At 38.5% G+C, this 22,300-nt stretch overlaps 2 protein-coding genes across 2 annotated transcripts in view; both read left to right on the top strand.

The window, feature by feature from the left end:
* LOC134494674 (uncharacterized) overlaps nt 1-7,692 on the top strand; it is a 35,966-nt gene extending 28,274 nt beyond the window's left edge. The window contains exons 3-4 of the mRNA XM_063299921.1: nt 2,489-4,918; nt 7,537-7,692. Of these exons, the coding sequence (XP_063155991.1) occupies nt 2,489-4,918; nt 7,537-7,692 (2,586 nt within the window). The remainder of the gene's footprint in view (nt 1-2,488; nt 4,919-7,536) is intronic.
* A 2,848-nt stretch (nt 7,693-10,540) lies between these two features.
* Nucleotides 10,541-22,000, top strand: LOC134494673 (protocadherin alpha-5-like). Its single transcript, XM_063299920.1, has 2 exons — nt 10,541-12,910; nt 21,893-22,000. Exons 1-2 carry the CDS (start codon nt 10,550-10,552, stop codon nt 21,998-22,000), a joined length of 2,469 nt encoding a protein of 822 aa, XP_063155990.1. The 5' UTR covers nt 10,541-10,549.
* Nucleotides 22,001-22,300: the final 300 nt, after the last annotated feature.

Here is a 22,300-nt window from a genome sequence, read left to right as displayed (position 1 = left end):
CAAGATGCCAAAGAACAAGGAGGTCTAGGTCTGCCTGATTTGAAATTGTATTTTGTTGCCAGTTGTTTGCTATGGATGGATTGGGTGACCTTGAAGGACACAAAATTATTGGAATTAGAAGGACACAATCTCTGATTTGGATGGCATGCCTACCTGTGGTATGATAAAGTTAAAGCCAATAAAGACTTTAAAAATCATTTTGTTAGGTGTGCCATACTGAAGGTTTGGAATAAATATAAACCAATATTGTCCCCTAATGTACCTATGTGGTTGTTACCTCAAGAAGCTTTTTTCAGAAGAGATGACAGGTAAACCACACTGGTTGAGATATGAAGATTTGCTGAACTTTGAAGAAGGGATACCTACATTTAAAACAAGGGAACAACTAGAATTGGAAGGTTACACTTGTCATTGGTTTAATTATGCACAATTGTCAGAACAGTTCAATCTGGATAAGAAAGTACATAATTTTGTTCATGAAAAAACACAACTTGAAATGGAACTTTGTACCAACGATGAGCATCTTATTAAGAAAATGTATAGAATGTGGTTGCAATTGAACTTAGAAGATGAATATGTTAGATTGTATGATTAAATGGGCTAAGAATTTTGGGTACAATATTATGATAGAACAATGGGAGAATATGTGGAACAAAGGTCTGAAATTTACTTTGAACTATAATTTGAAAGAGAATTTTTATAAAATGATGTACTGTTGGTATTTAACTCCTGATAAGCTGTCTAAAATGTATAAGGGGGTATCAAATGTCTGTTGGAAATGCTCACGGGGAAGGAACTTTCTATCATTCATGGTGGACTTGTGGAAAAGCTAAGAAATTTTGGAACCAAATATGTAGTACTATTCAAAAGATTCTTAAAGTGGACTTACAATTGAAACTGGAGCTGTTTCTCTTGGGTTTGATGGACCAACAGCTTGAAAAGCAACATGGAACTCTGTTCTTATATATGGTAACAGCAGCAAGACTCTTATATGCTCAAAGATGGAAGGATGCACAAATTCCTTCAATGGAGGACTGGATGATTAAGTTGATGGAATTGGTGCAAATGGCTAAGCTGACAACACTGATAAGAGAAAACACTGTAACTAGATTTGTTTCCATCTGGAAGCCGCTCTTGGACTATTTGCTTGTAACGCAAAAGAATGAAGTCTTGATTTTAGGTTTTGATGATTGAATGGTTTGATTTTAGAGATACAATGTTACTAAATGTTAATTAATAGTAAGAGATTAACTTTTATGTACTTTTATACCTGTGCTGGAAAAGGTCAGAAGCCACTGGTCTGATATGCTTTTTTGCTTACTCCTGCACTGGTTTAGCTTTTCCTGTTTCTTTCTTAGATTTGTATTCTGTCAGTCTTATATTCTACATTATGTGTCTTAATTATAACTTGAACAATTCCTAATTAATAATAATAATAAAAAGGAATGGCAGCAGTGAACTAAATGCCACTGATAGAGTTATTTTCAAAGATAATAGAATAATGGTCCATAATTAGCAAGACAAGATATATTGGCTATATCTGGGTCACTGCACATAGAGAATCAGAACAGTTGCTATTTATTATATACTGTAAATAGTATATAATATACCAGCACCTTGTATTATCATTGTATGGCAATCATATTATTATATCACAATTATATATAATACTATATAATAACTAATATTGGTTCTCTGTTGGATTGATGTGTATAATTTTTTATCAATAATTTTTAAAAGTCTATTTATTTATTTACAAGATTTATATACTACCTCAGTTCTAAGCTCTAGGTGGCTTACAGTATACCAAAAAGTGCAAGGACATAATCTAATATCAAAAGCATAGCACCTGTCTGCAAATCAAGTCTCCATAAATTACATTAAGAAGTACAATATAATGTTATATAATAATAAATATATTAGTATTGAAAAATGCTTTAACTTTTTGAGTTGGAGTAGTTTTAAAAATAACACCTAATGCATCACTTTCACATCAAGCGGTAACAGGTGAATTACTTCGAGATCCCACATCTCTGCACAAACGTAATGTCGCTTAATGTCACTATAAATACAATTCTTATAGAAGAGTCAACTAACACATTCAATTGCAACTCCCAGTTATTAAGGGCATAGACATGATGTGTTATACAGATATTAGTTATGTTCCTAGAAGAATAAATGGATGGAAAAACTAAATGTACTTAAAAACAAACAGAAGGACGGGACCAGAGATGATTGCTAGTTTTTCAGAGAGCAATCATCTGCTTCTCAGTTTCAAAATTCCTTCACTAGAGGTCACTGTTGCATCAGAAAATAGATGAGGAGAAAGCACACAGAGCTCCTCCTTCAATGTGATTGAAAAAAATTCCTTTTGTCAGGTACAGAATGATATCCAGCCCAGATTGCAAGAACACTGGAATTAATTTGAATTATTTTTTAAATGCTGGTTTGGATGCCTCCTCTGATTCTGCTTTTGGGTCATTTCAAGAGATGGATATATAAGATAGAAAAAACACTATTGATCTTTCTGCTTGTATTTGCAATGATTGTCTGGAAGAATGAATCTGTGGCAAACTGGCTGCTGCAGCTGGTTCTGCTCCACACCGCCTGGAAAATGGGGAGCGGCCAGCTCCATTATTCTGTGCTGGAGGAATCCCAGCACGGCACCTTCGTGGGCCGCATCGCCCAAGATCTGGGGTTGGAGGTGAGCGATCTGGTCCCTAGGATGTTCCGGATGCTGTCCAAAGGAGAGAAGGACTATTTTGAGGTAAACGTGCAGAACGGAATCTTGTTTGTAGATTCCCGGATAGACAGGGAGGAGCTGTGTGCCAAGAATGCTGACTGTGTTGTTCATCTGGAGGTGATTGTAGAGAAACCTCTGAGATTCTTCCATGTGGAGGTTGAGATCAAAGACATAAATGACAATGCTCCCATCTTCTCTGCAAGGGAACAGGTTCTGAGCATGGCTGAATTGACAACAGCATCTGGTACCCGGTTTCCCTTAGAGGGAGCCTCTGATGCAGATATCAGTACTAATGCTCTGCTAACCTACAAGCTGAGCCTCAATGAATATTTCACTGTAGAACAGAAAACAGATGAGAAATTCAGTAAACCTTTAGCAATTGTTTTAAAGAAGCCACTGGACAGGGAGGAAAATCCTGTCCATCATTTAGTACTGACAGCCACTGATGGGGGTGAACCAAAACTCACAGGAACTGTTCAGCTAGTGATCATTGTGCTGGACGTAAATGACAACCCTCCTGTGTTTAATCCATCAGTTTATAAGGTAAAATTATTAGAAAATGCAGCGGTTGGAACATTAGTTATTAAAGTGAATGCCACTGATTTAGATGAAGGCATGAATAAGGAAATCAATTATTCTTTTACTAATCATGTACCACTAAATTTTCAGAACATTTTTAGTATAAATTCCAATACAGGGGAAGTAACTGTAGAAGGATGGGTAGATTTCGAAGACCTTGCTATATATGATCTTCATATTGTGGCAGACGATAAAGGGTACCCCCCTTTGTCAGGGCACTGCCAAGTGATCATTGAAGTGCTGGATGTAAATGACAATGCTCCAGAGTTGTTTGTCTCATCACTCTCAGTGCCAGTGCCAGAGGACTCCTCACGGGGGACAGTGGTAGCCCTCATCAGCATTTCAGATAGGGACTCAGGAGACAATGGGCAAATGCATTGCTCACTGTGGCCTCCTGGGATGCCCTTCCAACTTGTATCCAATTTCAAGAATTACTATTCATTAGTAGTGTCTGACTCCCTGGATCGGGAGCAAGTTGCTGAGTATCAGCTGATGGTGAAAACAGAAGACCAAGGAGTCCCATCACTGTCAGCTACCAGTATCTTGACAGTGCCCATCAGTGATACAAATGACAATGCTCCCACTTTCACACAGCCCTCCTACACAGTCTTTGTGAAGGAGAACAATCCCCCTGGTGCTCACATCTTCACAGTATCTGCCTCAGACCCAGATGTAGCTGAGAATGCCCTGATCACCTATTGGATAGATGAGAAGCTTTGGCCGTTGTCCAGCTACATCTCTGTACATTCAGAGAGTGGAAAGCTCTATGCTTTGCAACCTTTGGACTATGAAGAGTTGAAACTGCTGGAATTTCAAGTGAGAGCCAAGGATGCTGGACTGCCCTCCTTATGTGGCAATGCGACTGTTCAAGTCTTTGTGATGGATGAAAATGACAATGCACCTGCCGTGTCACGATCATCAGAAGAGAACCTGATTCTTCTAGTGGTCCCCGTAATGCCTGGGCATATTGTAGGCAAGATCCATGCCTTGGATGCGGACTCTGGATACAATGCATGGCTAAGCTATGAGCTGGTTGAAGAAAGTAGTGGGCCATGGGCTGTGGGGCAGTATAGTGGTGAGGTGAGTACCAAATATTCTCTGGATGAGTCAGAAGGAAGCAAGAGCCAGAGTGTGCTGGTTCTTGTGAAGGATCATGGGAAGCCGCAACTCTCAACTACAGCTACCCTGAGTGTGTCACTGGTGACAAGCACCCAAGCCATCAAAACAGATATTCACCTCCCCAGGTCAGGAGAGAGCTTCATGCCCTTGGTGGACTCAATCAACATCTATCTGATCATTGGCATCTGCTCTGTTTCCAGCCTGTTTCTGCTGGCCATTCTCATCTACGTGGCCCTGCGGTGCCACTGCAAGGCAAAGGAAACCATGGTGTACGGTCCTGGCACAGCCACCCTGGTCTGTGCCAGTGAAGTGGGCAGCTGGTCCTATTCCAATCGCCACAGCCACATCCTGGCAGGTGTGAGTGCAGAGGCTGGTGCTAAGAGTGACCTCATGATTTTCAGTCCCAACGTTCCTGTTTTAGCAAATAATGGGGAACTTAAGAATGGGACAGAGATGCCCTCAAATTCATCTAAAGAGGTGAGTTGTGCTGTTTTTGGAATCCTTGACTTTAAGTCAACCTCAGATCCCTATGCTACCATATTAGGACTGGTCTTGATACAATATTTATTTTTAAATTAAATGTTAGATTTAATCTGACAGTCATGTTAATAAATACATCGTTTTATATCTGGTTTATAAGTTTTTGCTAAATGAACAAATTCAGTTTCAGATCCATAATTCTTATCTCTTTTGTTAATTATTATTAAAGCTTTATTAATATTTTTCATAGTATAATTAAAATACAAAATACAGAATATAAAACAGAATACAGATCTAAAAAGGAACAAGAAAAACTAAAACAGTGCAAGAATAGATTAAAAAGTATACTTTTCATAATTCTTATTTCTAAGGAAATCTTGTTGGAATGGGAATGGCTACAGAAATATATACTTTGTATTTATATTTTATTTAATAGTGAACAAATTTGTCTTCTAGAATAGTAAAAATAAATAAGGAATATTAAGGAATATTAATAAGGAATGTTATCTCTCTGTCCTGCCACTTTATTCTTCTGTTTATAATTCATCTGGCAAACAAGTGGAGCATTCTAAATTGTTCATTAAATTCTTTTTAATTTGAAAAATCTGTTTTTTCTCATCATAAATTCTTTGCTGTCAAAATGGAAATAAGAAATACTGCAAGCTCGTGCGTGCGTGTGCGCACACACACATACTGCTGTCTTGACACCTGGCAACTGCCTGGACAAGGCCATGCAGTTTTCTTGGCAAGATTTTCGGAAGTGGTTTGAAGAAGGGCTATATCAACTGTAAATAGTAGGGTAGGAACCCACCCATTAGCCATCATTGTGGATTCAAAGCCAGGGTTACAAACCTCTTAGACCAAACAGTTGATGTAGTAGTTAAACAAAAGATGGGCTAAGATACAGCCCCAATTCCCCCTTTGTTTGCAAAGATGGTCCTGTGGGGTACAACAAACTCTTGAGCAGGTGTTTTCATACAGGTCCCAAATAAGGGCAAGGGATGGATAATCTACTGAGGCTTCTAAGCCAGTAATTCATTTTTATTGGAAGTTTAAATAAGTTGCTGAAGCTGATATTAATATTTATGTTACATTCTGATAGAATGTAGAAAAGGGTATGTGACATTAGTTTCTTTTGTTCTTAAAACTGAGGTTAATGTAACAGAAATTTCTACTTAGATTATATTGGACATTAAATTGTTTTGCTGGTGAAAATGAGCTCAGGAGTTAGAACATTAATTCACAAGGTCTTGACCTCTCCTATTATAAGCACATTCCCCTATTACCACCATATTGGAGGCAGAAGTTGAGCTCACTTCCTGGTGAGTATATGGAGGTTAAGAAGCCACAGAATGGACAGAATATGGTGAAACAGTCTCTAGGTTGGCATGAAAGTGAAACATGAATGTATGCTCTCCCGTTATTTATTCAGCCTGCTGAATATATATTAAGGGAAGCTGGATTGGAAGAAGATGAGTGTGGTTTTAAAATTGGAGGAAAAAACATCAATAAACCTGCGCTATGCTGATGACACTACTATAATAGCTGAAAATGCAAAGGATCTGGAAGGTCTAGTAATAAAAGTCAGGGAGGATAGCAAAAAAATGGGGCTAAAATTAAATATAAAGAAGACGAAACTAATGACAACTAGTACAACAACCAGCCTTAGAAGTGATGATGAAGATATTGAAGTGGTGGAAAGCTTCTGCCTTTTAGGATCAACCATCAACAATAAAGGAATAAGCTGTCAAGAAATACACCACAGACTAGCACTTGGTAGAGCAGCCATGAAGGCCTTGGAAAAGATATTCAGATGCAATGAGTTGTCTATACCTGCAAAGATCAGAATCATGCAGGCAGTGGTATTCCCTGTTACAATCTATAGAAGTGAAAATTGGACTTTGAAAAAACAGGATAGAAAGTATCATTTCATCTTTCACTGTGTTGAGCTTTCTCATCTTTACATTTCTTATTTTCCATGTTTCCACTGTAATTTTGTCTTTGCAACTTTGGATTTTCTTTTCCTGCATAGCAACATCAGCAACTAAAGATCCCGAAGGCTTTAATCTAGCCACATCATAAACACTATTAGTATTCTGAAAAGTTCTCTGCTTTTCGTTAATAACAAGTTGAGTGCCATCTAACCTGAGTGGCTCTATCATCTGGCACAATATCATCAGTCACTTTACAATTTCTATCCATGTGGTTTTCTTGATAAAATACAGGAGATGTTTACCATTGCCTTCTCCTGTGCAGCATGAAATGATGCTTTTGCCATTGTCACTAAAGTGATCATGTGCCTACAGCATCTTGTATCACTGCTGCCCCAATAGATTCCTGCTTGTTTAGTCGGGCAGCTGGGATAATCTTCAAGCTTTGGGTGACTCTGCTAGACTTATATAGTCTTGGCATACACTCCTGGCATTCCTTGCTCATCATTCCTAGGAACACCCCCACCCCACCCCACCCCAACCATCATGAGTCAGCACAACAGGACTTGAGGCAGATCAATAGGAAGGAAGAATTCCACTCTAATCTACACTGGTCAGATCTCATGTAAAGTACTTTTGTTCTGGGCAAAACACTTTCTAACAAATTGGAAAATGTGCAAATAGGGCAATGAAGATTATCAGAGGCTGGACAGAAAGTTCTATGAGCAGAGACTCAAGAAAGTGGATAAGTCAACTTTGAGGAAAGAAGACTGGATTGAGGGAAAATGTAATTGGACTATTCAAGAAGCTGAAGAGATGTCATACAGAAGAAGGCTGTGACTTGTTCTCTGTTGTCATGGATTGCAGATCATGTAATAATCTTGAGTTCTAGGTCAGCAGAATGTTGGAAAAACCTCCTTTTGAGCAGTTATATAATGGGACCAATTACTGAGTGAGGTAATAAATGCCCCTTCACTGAATGTGTTCAGATAGAAGCTGGACAATCATTTGTTTATGATTGTTTAATTTGTTTTCTTGTACTAAGTAAGGGGTTGAAATCAATTATCTAATAGTATCCTTTGAAATATTTGTTTCTCTGATTCTATTACTGTCGAGAAATCCTGGAAGAGCCATTCTAAGAGAAAGAAAATAAGGATTTTAGGAATGACAGCATTTGCCTGACACTGAAATACTAAAGAATTCTATAGGAAATCAGATGGCAATTAATCTGTTACAATGATTACAATTTTAATTATTTATTATTATAGTTTTAATTTTATTGTAAACCACCCAGAGTCCCTCTTTTGGGGGAGATGGACGGTAACAAAATAATAATAAATAAGATGATAGAAAATAATTTTGAAATGGAAATGAATGGAGCTGAAGTACATTTTTTCATAATCATGTGGGCTTTTATAGACTTGAATTTTTAATAGGTAATTCATATGAACCCTTTCCTTCATGGTTAACTACTTCTAAAAGTACTTATGAAGAAAATGACTGAAAAACCTGTTGTTCAATTTAAATTATTAGTCATTGAAAAGTTTTCATGATAAAGTGTGTTGATGTTAATTCAGTGAGTAGTTGGATATAGGTTTTATTTAAAAATCAAATGCTGATTTGTGCTTTGCTTTTCATGGATTATCCTCAGGCTAATCCAGCAAGATTTTTAAATTACAATGGGATGGGAGGAGAGCACAGAAGGGGTAAGCGAAAAGGAAAGAATCTGTATGGTATACATACATGTTTTCTGCTAGGAAGCTTAAACAAGATTAAAAAACAAATCAAGAAAGTAAAATTCTCTTCATTTTACTATTTTCTGCAAGTTTTTAAAAAACCTGTAGCATTGCAGTGAATCCTTGACTTCCTTCAAAATCTGGAAAATGAATTTGTTAACTAGGTTAATCCAACTTGTACTCATTTCCTTAAAGTTTTTCATTAGGGTTAAATCCCGCAATCCTATGCATAATTTTTAGCAGTAAAAGTACTCAATTTGATTTCCTCTTCAATAAGTTGAATAAAACTTTTTCTATGTGGCATTCCCCAATATCCATTTTTTCCCCAGAATTATTACTTCCAATATCAAAATCAAAGTAGTTATTCACTTTATTTTGATAAACATCCTGATAATAATATTGCAAAACTAATCATTCCTACAAAACTATTTTTGTCTTCAAATGCTACACAAGTTCAATCAGATAGCAAGGGAATTGCTTTACTCTTTAAATGCTCGTGTGATTGGTTTTCTTTTTCACTCTCATGTTATGTGACCCAACAATTTCTGAAGCTTTTTTAATCCAGTCTGCTTTCAGATTGAGGAACAAATATGTATATACCAATGGAAAATTATATGTGTTAAAAAAGCCAGTTATTCATTTCTTCTGCAAAATAGTACCAAGCAGTTAATTACATTTAGCCAATATTTGTGCAAACTACTTTAAATTCAACATGGGCTTAATGCCATCCCACTCCTGTATTGTTATCCATAAAGCTCTTTCAAGCAACAAAAACTTATTGAAGAATTGACTCATTGAAGCAGCCACATCGGTATGTAACACTTGAAAGAGCTGTATCTTTCACACAAGGAAGCCTGAAAAAAGAGAAGCTACTTGAATAATAGTGAGAAGCACTGTGCTCATGCAAGGTCCAAAGCACTTCTTTCCAATCATTTTTGAAGCATCAGTATCCCTAAAATGTAACAGTCTTCACTCAGGAATATATGCTGTGAGTCTGATGAAATGGATTGCTATCCATAGCAGCTTATGTAATAACAAATGCTATCAGTAGCATAATAAAAGTTTACCAGATTCCTATGGATTATCAGATACTTTTGCGTCATATCACTGACATTATTCTAGCAAGACAAAAGGGAATTAATTCCTTTGCTTAGATAAGTATTCACAACAAAAAATTTATTTCCAATGGAAATCTCAGACAGATTTAGGTTAAGTGCTGCCATATCCTGGCCAAGAAATAGAAATGTAACCAGAGGAGATTTTCAAATTTAATAGCATTTTCTTCTATCATTTACTTACCTCTTTGACATTAACATTACATACTGTACCTCCTCAACTTGGTCATAAACCTAGTTCAAATTCAACTTCCTCTCAATGGTATCATAGTCACCTCTTTGAGCAAAGGAAGAAATGATCAGAGATAAAGAGAGTTACACATCTCCTCTCTATACAAATAAAAATTGCAACCCATAAATATGTGGAATGAATTAACATAACATTTAGTCATTCTTTTAATGAATACACATAATTTAATTCACTCCATATATCTCTGTGTTGTTATTTTTATTTGTATGGAGAGGAATCAACTCAAGAACTGTATAGAAAAGGTATAAGTATCCGAGCACGAGGACTGGAGGTGTATTAGAAATCCGCCATGAATACAGAATGAAAGTCTGTTTCTCCATTTTGAAATTCAGTCACAAGAGGTCAGTGTTTCCTAAGGAAACCTTCAAGTGAAACTGAAAATCCAGAGCTCCTCCCTTAAAAGGGACCAAGATTCCTGTCTGCTGGATCCACAACAGGAACATCAAACAACAGAGAAAGCACATTATAGTAAGTCAAGATTCAGCCAATGAAAGCATTGCCAGTATGGATGAGGCACTTGGGCTCTGCTCCTGACTCTTTAAGAAAACATTTAGAGAAAAAGAGAAGAGATAGTTGGTGTGGTGCCTGTGTTTGCAATGCTTACCTGGCCGAAGGGGCTGCTGCAGCTGGTTCTGCTCCACACCGCCTGGAAAATGGGGAGCGGCCAGCTCCATTATTCTGTGCTGGAGGAATCCCAGCGCGGCACCTTCGTGGGCCGCATCGCCCAAGATCTGGGGTTGGAGGTGAGCGATCTGGTCCCTAGGATGTTCCGGATGCTGTCCAAAGGAGAGAAGGACTATTTTGAGGTAAACATGCAGAACGGGATCTTGTTTGTAAATTCCCGGATAGACAGGGAGGAGCTGTGTGCCAAGAATGCTGACTGTGTTGTTCATCTGGAGGTGATTGTAGAGAAACCTCTGAGATTCTTCCATGTGGAGGTTGAAATCAAAGACATAAATGACAATGCTCCTTTCTTTCCTGCCAGGGAACAAATTCTCAGCATAGCTGAATTTGTAATAGCAGCTGGTACCGGATTCCCCTTAGAGGGAGCTTCTGATGCAGATATTGGTACCAATGCTCTGTTAACATACCAGCTTAACCGAAATGACCATTTTGTTCTTGATTCAGGAAATGATGAAGATGAAAGTAAATCTGTAGTACTTGTGTTAAAGATTCCACTTGACAGAGAGGAGAGCCCTGTGCATCATTTAGTACTGACAGCCACAGATGGGGGTGAACCCAAACTCTCAGGAACTGTTCAGCTAGTCATCAATGTGCTGGATGTAAATGACAACCCTCCTGTATTTAATCAATCTCTTTACAGGATAAAGTTGCTAGAAAATACAGCTAGTGGGACATTAGTTATTAATCTGAATGCTACAGACTTAGATGAAGGGGTCAATAGGGAAATATCCTATTATTTTAGTAATAGTGTCCCTCTACTCATCACAAAGATATTTAGTATAAATTCCAATACTGGGGAAATCAGGTTGATTGGAAAATTGGATTATGAAGACATTAATTTCTATGAACTTCAAACCGTTGCAGAAGATAAAGGGAATTTTCCATTATCCGGGCATTGTAAAATTCTTGTTGAAGTACTGGATACAAATGACAATATTCCTGAAGTGTCAGTAAGTTCCCTCTCAATACCTGTTGCTGAAAACTCACCATCTGGGACTGTAGTAGCAATACTCAGTGTTTCAGACAAGGATTCTGGGATCAATGGACAAGTAAGCTGCTTTGTTCTGCCAACTGGGCTACCCTTCAGACTAGAGTCCACATTCAAGAACTACTACTCCCTGATTGTTGGTGCACCTCTAGATCGGGAGCAGGTGGCTGAGTACAGGATAGTAGTAACAGTGCGAGATCAAGGCGTTCCACCACTGTCTTCTAGCATCAGCCTCTTAGTGCCTATCAGTGACATAAATGATAATGCTCCAGCATTCACACAGCCCTCCTACACAGTCTTTGTGAAGGAGAACAATCCCCCTGGTGCTCACATCTTCACAGTGTCCGCCTCAGACCCAGACGTAGCTGAGAATGCCCTGATCACCTATTGGACAGATGAAAAGCTCTGGCCATTATCAAGCTACATCTCTGTACATTCAGAGAGTGGAAAGCTCTATGCTTTGCAACCTTTGGACTATGAGGAGTTGAAACTGTTGGAATTCCAGGTGAGAGCCAAGGATGCTGGACAACCTTCCTTATGTGGCAATGTGACTGTTCAAGTCTTTGTGATGGATGAGAATGACAATGCACCTGCTGTGTCACGATCATCAGAAGAGAACCTGATTCTTCTCGTGGTCCCTGTGATGCCTGGGCATATTGTAGGCAAGATCCATGCCTTGGATGCGGACTCTGGATATAATGCATGGCTGAGCTATGAGCTGGTTGAAGAAAGCAGTGGCCCATGGATTGTGGGGCAGTATAGTGGTGAGGTGAGTACCAAATATTCTCTGGATGAATCAGAAGGAAGCAAAATACATAGTGTATTGGTTCTTGTGAAGGATCATGGGAAGCCTCAACTCTCAGCCACAGCTACCCTGAGTGTGTCACTGGTGACAAGTGGTCAGGCCATCAAAACGGATGTTCATCTCCAAAGGTCAGGGGAGAGCTTCATGCCCCTGGTGGACTCGATCAACATCTATCTGATCATTGGCATCTGCTCTGTTTCCAGCCTGTTTCTGCTGGCCATTCTCATCTACATGGCCCTGCGGTGCCACTGCAAGGCAAAGGAAACCATGGTGTACGGTCCTGGCACAGCCACCCTGGTCTGTGCCAGTGAAGTGGGCAGCTGGTCCTATTCCAATCGCCACAGCCACATCCTGGCAGGTGTGAGTGCAGAGGCTGGTGCTAAGAGTGACCTCATGATTTTCAGTCCCAACGTTCCTGTTTTAGCAAATAATGGGGAACTTAAGAACGGGACAGAGATGCCCTCAAATTCATCTAAAGAGGTGAGTTGTGCTGTTTTTGGAATCCTTGACTTTAAGTCAACCTCAGATCCCTATGCTACCATATTAGGATTGGTCTTGATACAATATTTATTTTTAAATTAAATATTAGATTTAATCTGACAGTGATATTAATAAATACACAGTTCTGTATCTGGTTTATAAGTTTTTGCTAAATGAACAAATTCATTTTCAAATCCATAATTATTATTTCTGAGGAAATCTTGTTGGAATGGGAATGGGTACAGAAATATACACTTTGAATTTATACTTTATTTAATAGCGAACAAGTTTGTCTTCTAAGATAGTAAAAATAAATATGGTCTTCATACATATGTTATCTCTTTATCCTGCCACCTTACACTTCAGTTTAAAATTCACCTACTAAACAGGTGATGCATTCAAAATAATTACATTCTTTAAAATTTAACAAATATGTGTTATCCCTTCGCCTATCCTATCATAAATCCCTTTCATTCAGAACAGGAACAAAAAGTGGAACCATTATACTTGCATAAAGTAGGTTTCAAGTCTTGATAATCAACAAATAGCCAGAAATTGGGTTTATCAGTTCTTTGCTAAATTAAGAAATTGATGTACATATCCATAGTTGTGCCCTGCCAACTTATTCTTCTGTCTATATTTTGTTTAATATACAGATGGGACATTGGTAATAATTTTATCTTGTTGATAGTTTTATCCTTTAATCAATCCAGAATGTATTTTCAAGCTGATGTCTCTTTTCAAAACTATATTTATGGCTGGTCAATTGCAAACGTATTAGACATTATTTAACAGCTTGTTATACAGAAACCTTTATGCGTATATTTATTGGAATTTCTAATCTTTATCATTTGTTGTTACCTTGAAAAAAGAATTATAATATTGTGAAGTACTTGGAAAGGATTAAAAGATTTATTATATCTAATGATTAGGCTGTCATAATCCTGGAATAAAAATAATCAAGGGATCACTTTGCACTATATTTTAATTTAGGCACTTACTACGTTTAATGGCTTTTTTTTAACTTGGGCACTCATGACACTGACTATTTAAGACTACTTAATCATTATGCCATTGCCACATTTGAAGTTCCACACTTTTTTTTGTTTTGGATGTTTGAAGGAATCAGTAGAAGCTTGTATGGCAAGGTCCTCCCAACCATTTCATTCTTTTCTATCCAGACCTCTGAGCATGTTTTCAATGTAGTATGGCCCTATTCTGCTAAAACTCAGTGTTTATTACATCCAGCTCAAGTCCAGTTATCCAGGGGAATAGATAAAGTACAAGAGTACTGGAGAAGGGAAAATATAGCAATGTTCAAAAAAGTAGGATTTGGGTAACTGATACAAGTAGTCCTCACTTAATGACCATTTGTTTAGTGACAGTTCAGACTTATGACAGTGCTGAAAAAAACTAATTACGACTGGTGCTCACACTTATGACCATTGCAGCATCCTCGCTGTCATGTGATCACAATTTGGGCGCTTGGCAACCAGTTTGCATTTATGACTGTCGCAGCATCCTGTGGTCATGTGATCGCCATTTTTGACCTATCTGGCAGGCTTCCGGCAAGCAAAATCAATGTGGAACTGCATGATTTGCTTAACAACCATGTGGTTCACTTAATGACCACAGTGATTCACTTAATGAGCATGGCAAAAAAGTTTGTAAAATTGGGTCAGATTCCCTTAATGACCACTTCACTTAGCAACCAAAATTCTGGTCTCAATTTTGGTCGTTAAGTGAGGACTACCTGTGAAGATTTTAGCAAACTTTCCTATCTTTTCAACTTGCAGATGTGAGGAATTCTCAGCAATGAGTATTCTGGCAAGGGAGGTCTGGGAGCTGAAGTCCATATGCCTGGAATTTTCCAAGGTTAAAAAATGCTCATAATCAATTAAAAAAACTCATAATCAGTGTGTGCATGTATAAAAATAAGCATGGACTTTTCAAGAACAAGTTTAACTTTTTAATCAGATTACTTCCTCAGTAGTAACTTTACTCAGTAAGAGTAAAGACCCTCAAATAGAGGTGAGTACATGGATATGTTTATGACGTTTTCTTAGCAGCATTGCAGAAATGCTTTGCCATTGCCTTCTTCTGATATCATTTTTCAATATTCCTATCAAGCCTCCTATACTGAGATGTCTTGGTGGTTTTCCATCCAAGTACTCACCTCGTACAAGCCTGCCTCCCTGACCAGTATTTGGAAGTAGATAGCAGGCTTCCAGGCTTTACACAGCTAAAAACATTTCCTTTTAAAAAAATTGCAGTCATTTCCTCTGCTGATGAGGATGTCCAGGAATGGTAGTGTGTTGTTGTTTTCTTCCTCCCTTGTGAATTTTATTCCATTAAAGATGTTGATGGTTTCATGAGTTTCTTCCAGTTGTTTCTTTTGTGTTATCATGAAAGTGTCATCTACATACCGGATCCATACTTCGGGTTGTATGTGTGGGAGTGCTATCCTTTCCAGACACTGCATTACAATATCTGCTATAAGTCCTGAAATCGGTGATCCCATGGGTGTACCTTTGATCTGTTGGAATATTTCTCCATCAAACTGAAAGTAGGTTGTAAGGCAGAGGCTGCAGTTCTGCGCAACACACCTGACCTAGCCAAATACACCAAAATAGAAATACCCAGGATAATGGGCCTCATCAACTTCTGCCTTACTCCCAGCAAAATGGATACCCGCTCAACTTTATCAAAGAGTGCCTCACCACCCAACCCACTACAACCGGACCAATAGAAGCTATGCAAAGGATAACACTGCCATACATCAGAAACATCTCAGAAACTACCAACAGACTGTTACAACCACATGGCATCACCATATTACACAAACCAACCAAAACCCTTCAAAACATCTTAAGTAACCCAAAAGACTCAGTAGCCCAAGAAGGAAAAACAGGAGTCATCTACAACATACAGTGTAAGGACTGTAACAGCCACTATGTAGGACAGACAGGCAGAAGACTAGCAGAGCCCATCCACGAACACCAACTAGCAGTCAGAAGACACAATGAGAACTCCTTAATCTCACAACACATGGACAGACTCAACCATACTTTCAACTGGGAAAATGTGAGCGTCCTAAACCAAGCCAAATCTAAAAATGCCAGAGAATTCCTGGAAGCCTGGCACTCAGACAAAGCAGCCATCAGCAGACACATAGAGGTAAACAACATTTACATACCATTCAAAAGAGACAATAGAAAAGCCCAAAGACCAGAATACCTCCTCGCCAGCAATCAACACCCAGATATGCAAAGATTAACACCAGGATTAACACCAGATGAACAATCAAACAGTACATTATACCTTAATCAAGGAACTATTAACTCAGTCAATCAACCAAGCAGCAAACAACAGCCCAATCAAAGAACTCCCAAGGAGAGAACAGCACCCCCACCAACACAAGCAGGGCAAGCCACTGAGAGCAAGGCCCACTCCCTTTTCGCACTGAAGATATTGCCTAGTCTGGCAATGAAATGTCTGCAAGAAAACAACAAGGCTCAGAGAGCACCAAGGACTCAACAGTTCAACCCTGAGCTACAAATATTTGCTTCTTAATGCTTCATAGGCACAGCCCTTGGTGATGATTAGGCCAACATTTTGCCATATGAACTGGGTCTCCTTTTGGCTTCTGCCCTATGATGAAGTAGATAAAAGGTTTGCTAGCATGTCCCTTGTCACTTGTGAGCTGGATCCATGCCCTTCCTGACTCTGTCAGGAGATCAGAGGAGGTGATCAGTGCACAATATCCTGCAGCCTAGAAAGAAGCTTTGCTTCAATTCTTTGGATCCAGTCATACTGGACAGGTATAGTCTCGTCTCAACCTTTTAGTGAAAGCTGTTGAGACGATTGTGGGGAAGCAATTACAGAACACCTTGGAGCAGTGTTTCTCAACCTTGGCAACTTTAAGCTGTATGGACTTCAACCCCCAGAATTCCCCAGCCAGCACGAGAAACACTACCTTGGAGGGTGAGACTTATCTAGATTCTTTTCAACAAGAGTGCAGGCCCAAGCATGAGATAAAAACCACATTGGTTGAGTTGCTTGATGATTTTTGTATGGATTTAGATGGGGAGTAGGCCTCTTCTGACCCTATTAGAGATCGTAGAGGCCTCTGATACCATCAGACATGGTATCCTTCTGAACCATCTGCAGGTAGGAGATTAGGGGCATTGTTCTACAGTGCTTCAATTCCTTCCTCAGTGAACAGTTCCATTTGGTGGTTGTGGAGGAGGAGAGATTGGCTTGGTGGCTCCTATTTTTGGGGTGCTGCAGAGTTTGGGACACTCCCCTCTACTTTTTGACATCTATGTGGAGTCACTGGGAAAGGTCACCTGTAGGTCCCCTGTACGTGCAGAATCATCAATATGCTGATGATGGCAAACTGTGTTATCACTGGAAAAAGAAATTTGTGTTTAATCCCCTTTTGTTTTGCTGCCAAGCAACTTTTATTAAATAATTTGTATTTCAGAATAATTTCTGGAGGCAAACCTTGGAAAAACATTTTCTTCTTTGCATTCTATTCCAAAGATCCCACTTGCTGAAGTAAATGATAAAATCTACAGCATGATCCCCAACTACAGTATGATCCCTTATTGTAGATCTTAAAAAAAATCTCACATGTTAGATCTGGTGTACAGAATGAAAAGAAAAGCCTACCCAATAAGCAGGTTCAATTTCCAGCTTATATTCTGGCTGAACTGAAAAGATCTCAGATATAAATTTCTCCATAAATATAATTATAGACTGATCTTGCTCAGTTTTGTAAGGAATTATTTAAAAACATAAATTAGGTCCAAGAAGTAGAACCTGTAAACAGATATATTTATGTATTTTCGATACTGTTTAACACTGGCATGTTTTGCTGGAATTTTGAAACTGGGTGATTTTTTTTTCATATAAATCAATCATTAAAGTTTTTAACACTGCCATTTTCTGAATTAAAGATTAAAATCTTTGTTCATCGCCAAAACATCACTGCATTTCATCCACTGCAGTTTTACTTCATAAATTCTGTATATCTAAAAGACTATATAAATCACGAGGAAGAGCTTTTAAAGAGTTAAACAACTCTATACAACCTTCTTTCTGTGTTTTGTTCTCTGCTATATTCTCTTGTGAGAGTGAATAATAAATTCAAGTTTTACTGTTCTTTGGCTCTGACATGGTGTTCACTTTTGGACGAATGCAGTGATTCCTGCTGCTTCTTTCTTCTTGATATCAGACATATAATTTATTTCAGAGCAGTTATTTAAGTAAGGAAAGATAAAAGAAGATGCCACTTAAACTAGTAGAGGATCAAAATTGTGAACTGGAAGTTGCTAAACTTGTCCAGTTAGGTAGGAATCTTCTTTGCAGACACGAATAAAGGCATCTAAAACATTTGACCATACACTTCAAATATAAGGGTGTAAGTGCCTTTTACAGTCATATATTTTTCTTACCACTGTTCCCATGATTTAATGGACTCTTTGTGGCATGTTTGATGGCCTTGAAGTTAAGTTGAGTTTTTATACAACTACCAAATTAAGGCTGGAGAAATGCTGGCATTCACCTTAGGTCTCCTATGAAATGTGGTACCACAAGGTTTGATTTGGGGGCTTAAAGAGGAAATGTAATTTAGTCTACATCAATAGAACTACAGTATCCAAATTATGGAAAGAAGTTAATTTCTTCAAGTTCTTTGTCCAATTCTCAGCAAAACACTTTCTAACAAACAGGGAGACATGCAAATAAGAACAATGAGGATTATTTGGGGCTGGATAGAAAGTTTTGGGACAAAAGATTGAGGAAAGATTGTATGTTTAACTTTAAGGAAAGAAGACTGATTGGGAGGCAAATTTAATACCACTATTCAAGATGCTAACGTGATAATACACAGAAGAAGGCTGTGACTTGTTCCTTATAGCCCCAGAATAGAGAGGATATAGAATAAAGAACTAGAATTATAGGTCTGCAGATTCTGGTTGGATGTTGGAAACACTTCTTATTCTATGACCAGTTAAACAATAGTACCAATTACCAAGGAAGGTAATAAATGTCCCTTCTCTGGATGAGTTCAAATAGAGGCTGGACAGTCACCCATTCATGATTGTTTAATTTGGATTCTTGGACTGCGCAAGAGGTTGGAATCAATTATCTAATGGTATCCTTTGATATATTTACTTTTCCAATTCTATTGCTTTTGAAAAATCCTGGAGAATGGATGAAATGCCATTCTAAAAGAGGGAAGGGAAGGCTTCTGAGAACAAGAGTTCCATCTGACACTGATGTTATTAGGTTTCACCTCAGAAGAAGGAATTAACCACTTAGGTAATTTCGCAGTTAACCCAGGAATTACAGATAATTAATATTTTCTGAATATAATACTGTAGGTATCCATAATAATAATTAAAAAACCCAGCAACTTCTCTGATTTAAGAAGCCCTATACAGGTAGTCCTTGACTTATGACCACAATTGGAACCAGAACTTCCATCGCTAAATGAGGCAGTTGTTAAGTGAGTCATGCCTGATTTTACAACCTTTTTTGTTGCAGTTGTTAAGTGAATCACCATGGTCATTAAGTGAATCACATGGTTGTTAAGTGAATCCAGCTTCCCCCATTGACTTTGTTTATCAGAAGCTGGCTGGAAGGTTGCAAATGAAGATCATGTGATCCCGGGACGCTGCAACCATTGTGAATACATGATGGTTGCCAAGCACCTGAATTTTAATCACACGACCGCAGGGACACTGCAATGGTTGTAAATGTGAGGACTGGTCATAAGTCACTTTTTTCACCTCTGTCTTAACTTCAAATGATCACTAAATGAATGGCCATAAGTTGAGGACTACCTGGATAGAAAGCAATATTCAAATGCTCTTGCATTTAGTTTTTCTTCCTGCCAAATAACTTATGGACTATTTGGGAGCTGGGGGTAAAACTCTTATACAACAAGTGAATCGAAAAGTGGTGAAACAATTAACTCACATAGAGAAAAATAGGAAGTTTAGGGAAAGAAAGGGCCTTTGCACAGCTTCATGTTGTGTACCAGTTGCACCCATTCTTGGATCAGGAGGCTCTGCTAATGGTCACTCTTGCCCTGGTCACCTCTCGGGTGGATTCCTGTGATGTGCTCTACATGGGGCTGCCCTTGAAGAGTATCCAGAAGCTTCAGCTGCTGCAAAATGTGGTGGCACGGGCAGTTATGTGTGCCCTAGAACAGCACACATTACATCTCTGCTCCATGAGCTGCATTGGTCGCCAATTTGTTTCTGGGTCCAATTTAAGAATAGAATAGAATAGAATAGAATACTTTATTGGCCAAGTATGATTAGACATACAAGGAATTTGACTTCGGAAGAAGAGCTCTCAATATATTTACATAACATCAAAAATAATAGTAAAGTAACAATGTTATTTACTAAAACTATGCAATCAAGAAAAGAAAAAAAAATGAAGGAAAATAATACTACAGCTATTAACTAACACACACTCCTATTTAAAGGGAGAATTAAGGGACAGTATACTGCATCTGTTGTCTAACATATGTTCACATTTAACAGAGCATTACCGGTCACATCTTAGCCATCATGTCTTACCACACATTGTCAATCATTATATCATGCTACATTAATTAGGAGTTCAACAGAGCAATGGCACGAGGGAAAAAACTATTTCGATGTCTAGATGTTTTGACATACGGTACTCTGTAGCGCCGTCCTGATGGTAGAAATTGAAAACATTTATGTCCAGGATGCGAAGGGTCTGCAGATATCTTCTCCACCCTCCTTTTGACCCTATACAAGTCTTCTATAGAAGGAAGGCGGATTGCAATAATTCTTTCTGCAGACTTAACTATCCGTTGAAGTCTATATTTGTCCTGCTTGGTTGCAGAACCAAACTAGACAGTTATAGAACAGATAACAGACTCAATAATTCCTCTGTAGAACTGTACCAAAAGCTCCTGAGATAGATTAAACTTCCTAAGTTGATGCAGGAAGAACATCCTTTGTTGTGCCTTTTTGATGATAGTTCTGATGTTAAGCGTCCATTTCAAGTCTTGAGAAATTATGGAGCCCAAAAACTTAGAGGACTCTACTACTAATACTGGGCTATTGAATATAGTAAGAAGAGGGGAGTTAGAAGGATTCTTTCTAAAATCCACAACAATTTCTACAGTTTTGAGCGTATTCAGTTTCAAGTTGTTATAACTACACCACAGGGCCAGTTGTTGTACCTCCTGTCTATATGCTGACTCATCCCTATTCCGAATGAGACCAATAGCAGTTGAATCATCGGCAAATTTCAGAACTTTAACAGAAGAATCTTTTGAAATACAGTCATTGGTATAGAGGGAGAAAAGCAACGGGGAGAGCACACATCCCTGAGGGGCACCTGTGCTAATTGACTGAATACTGGATATAGTTTTGCCTAACTTCACATGCTGTTTCCTATCTGTTAGAAAACTGATTATCCACCTACATGTAAGGTCAGGCACAGTAAGCTGGACCAATTTGTTGTAAAGAATTCCTGGAATAGTAGTATTGAACGCTGAGCTAAAGTCCACAAAAAGGATTCATAAGACTCCAGAGATTCAAGATGTTGCAGAATATAATGTAAAGCCATGTTGACAGCATCATCTGCTGACCTGTTTCCTCTATAAGCAAACTGCAATGGATCTAGCAGAGGATCTGTGATAGCTTTCAGATGAGCCAGCACTAACCTCTCAAAGGTCTTCATAACTACAGACGTCAATGCAACAGGTCTGTAGTCATTCAACTCAGTGATGGAATATTTCTTAGGAACTGGAATAATTGTAGAGCTTTTAAAACAAGAAGGAACATAACACATCTCTAACGATTTATTAAAAATATGTGTAAAAATAGGGGCCCAGCTCTCAGACAGGAGGGAGTCATACCATCTGGGCCTGGAGCTTTTCTGATCTTTTGTTTTTGAAATAAATCTCGCACTTCTTTTTCCAAGATCACCAGAGGTGAGGAGCCTAAGGAATTGGGAATGGGTATAGAGAAGGTTGGTGCTAACAGTATATCTGAAATACAGTTGGTAGCAGCAGATGTGTCTGAAATATAGTTGGTAACAGCAGATAACAGTTGTTCCTTCTCAAACCTGCAATAAAACGTATTAAGGTCATCTGCCAATTGACGACTCTCATCATTCAGGAAAGATGGATTGTTAAAGCCAACGATATTCTTCAGGCTTTTCCATACAGTTGCAGGATCATTTGCTGAAAACTGATTTTTCAGCTTTTTTGAATAATTCCTCTTTGCTGCCTTAATCTCTCTCGTAAGTACATTTCTGGCCCGATTATACATAATCCCATCCCCATTCCTATAGGCCTCCTCCTTGTCACGGTGCAGCTGCTTAAGCTTT

This window comes from Candoia aspera, chromosome 3 (genome assembly GCF_035149785.1).
Source record: "Candoia aspera isolate rCanAsp1 chromosome 3, rCanAsp1.hap2, whole genome shotgun sequence".
Classification (NCBI taxonomy): domain Eukaryota; kingdom Metazoa; phylum Chordata; class Lepidosauria; order Squamata; family Boidae; genus Candoia; species Candoia aspera.
The sequence above is the reverse complement of the archived record's forward strand: the minus strand, read 5'-3'. Positions and strand labels throughout refer to the sequence as shown.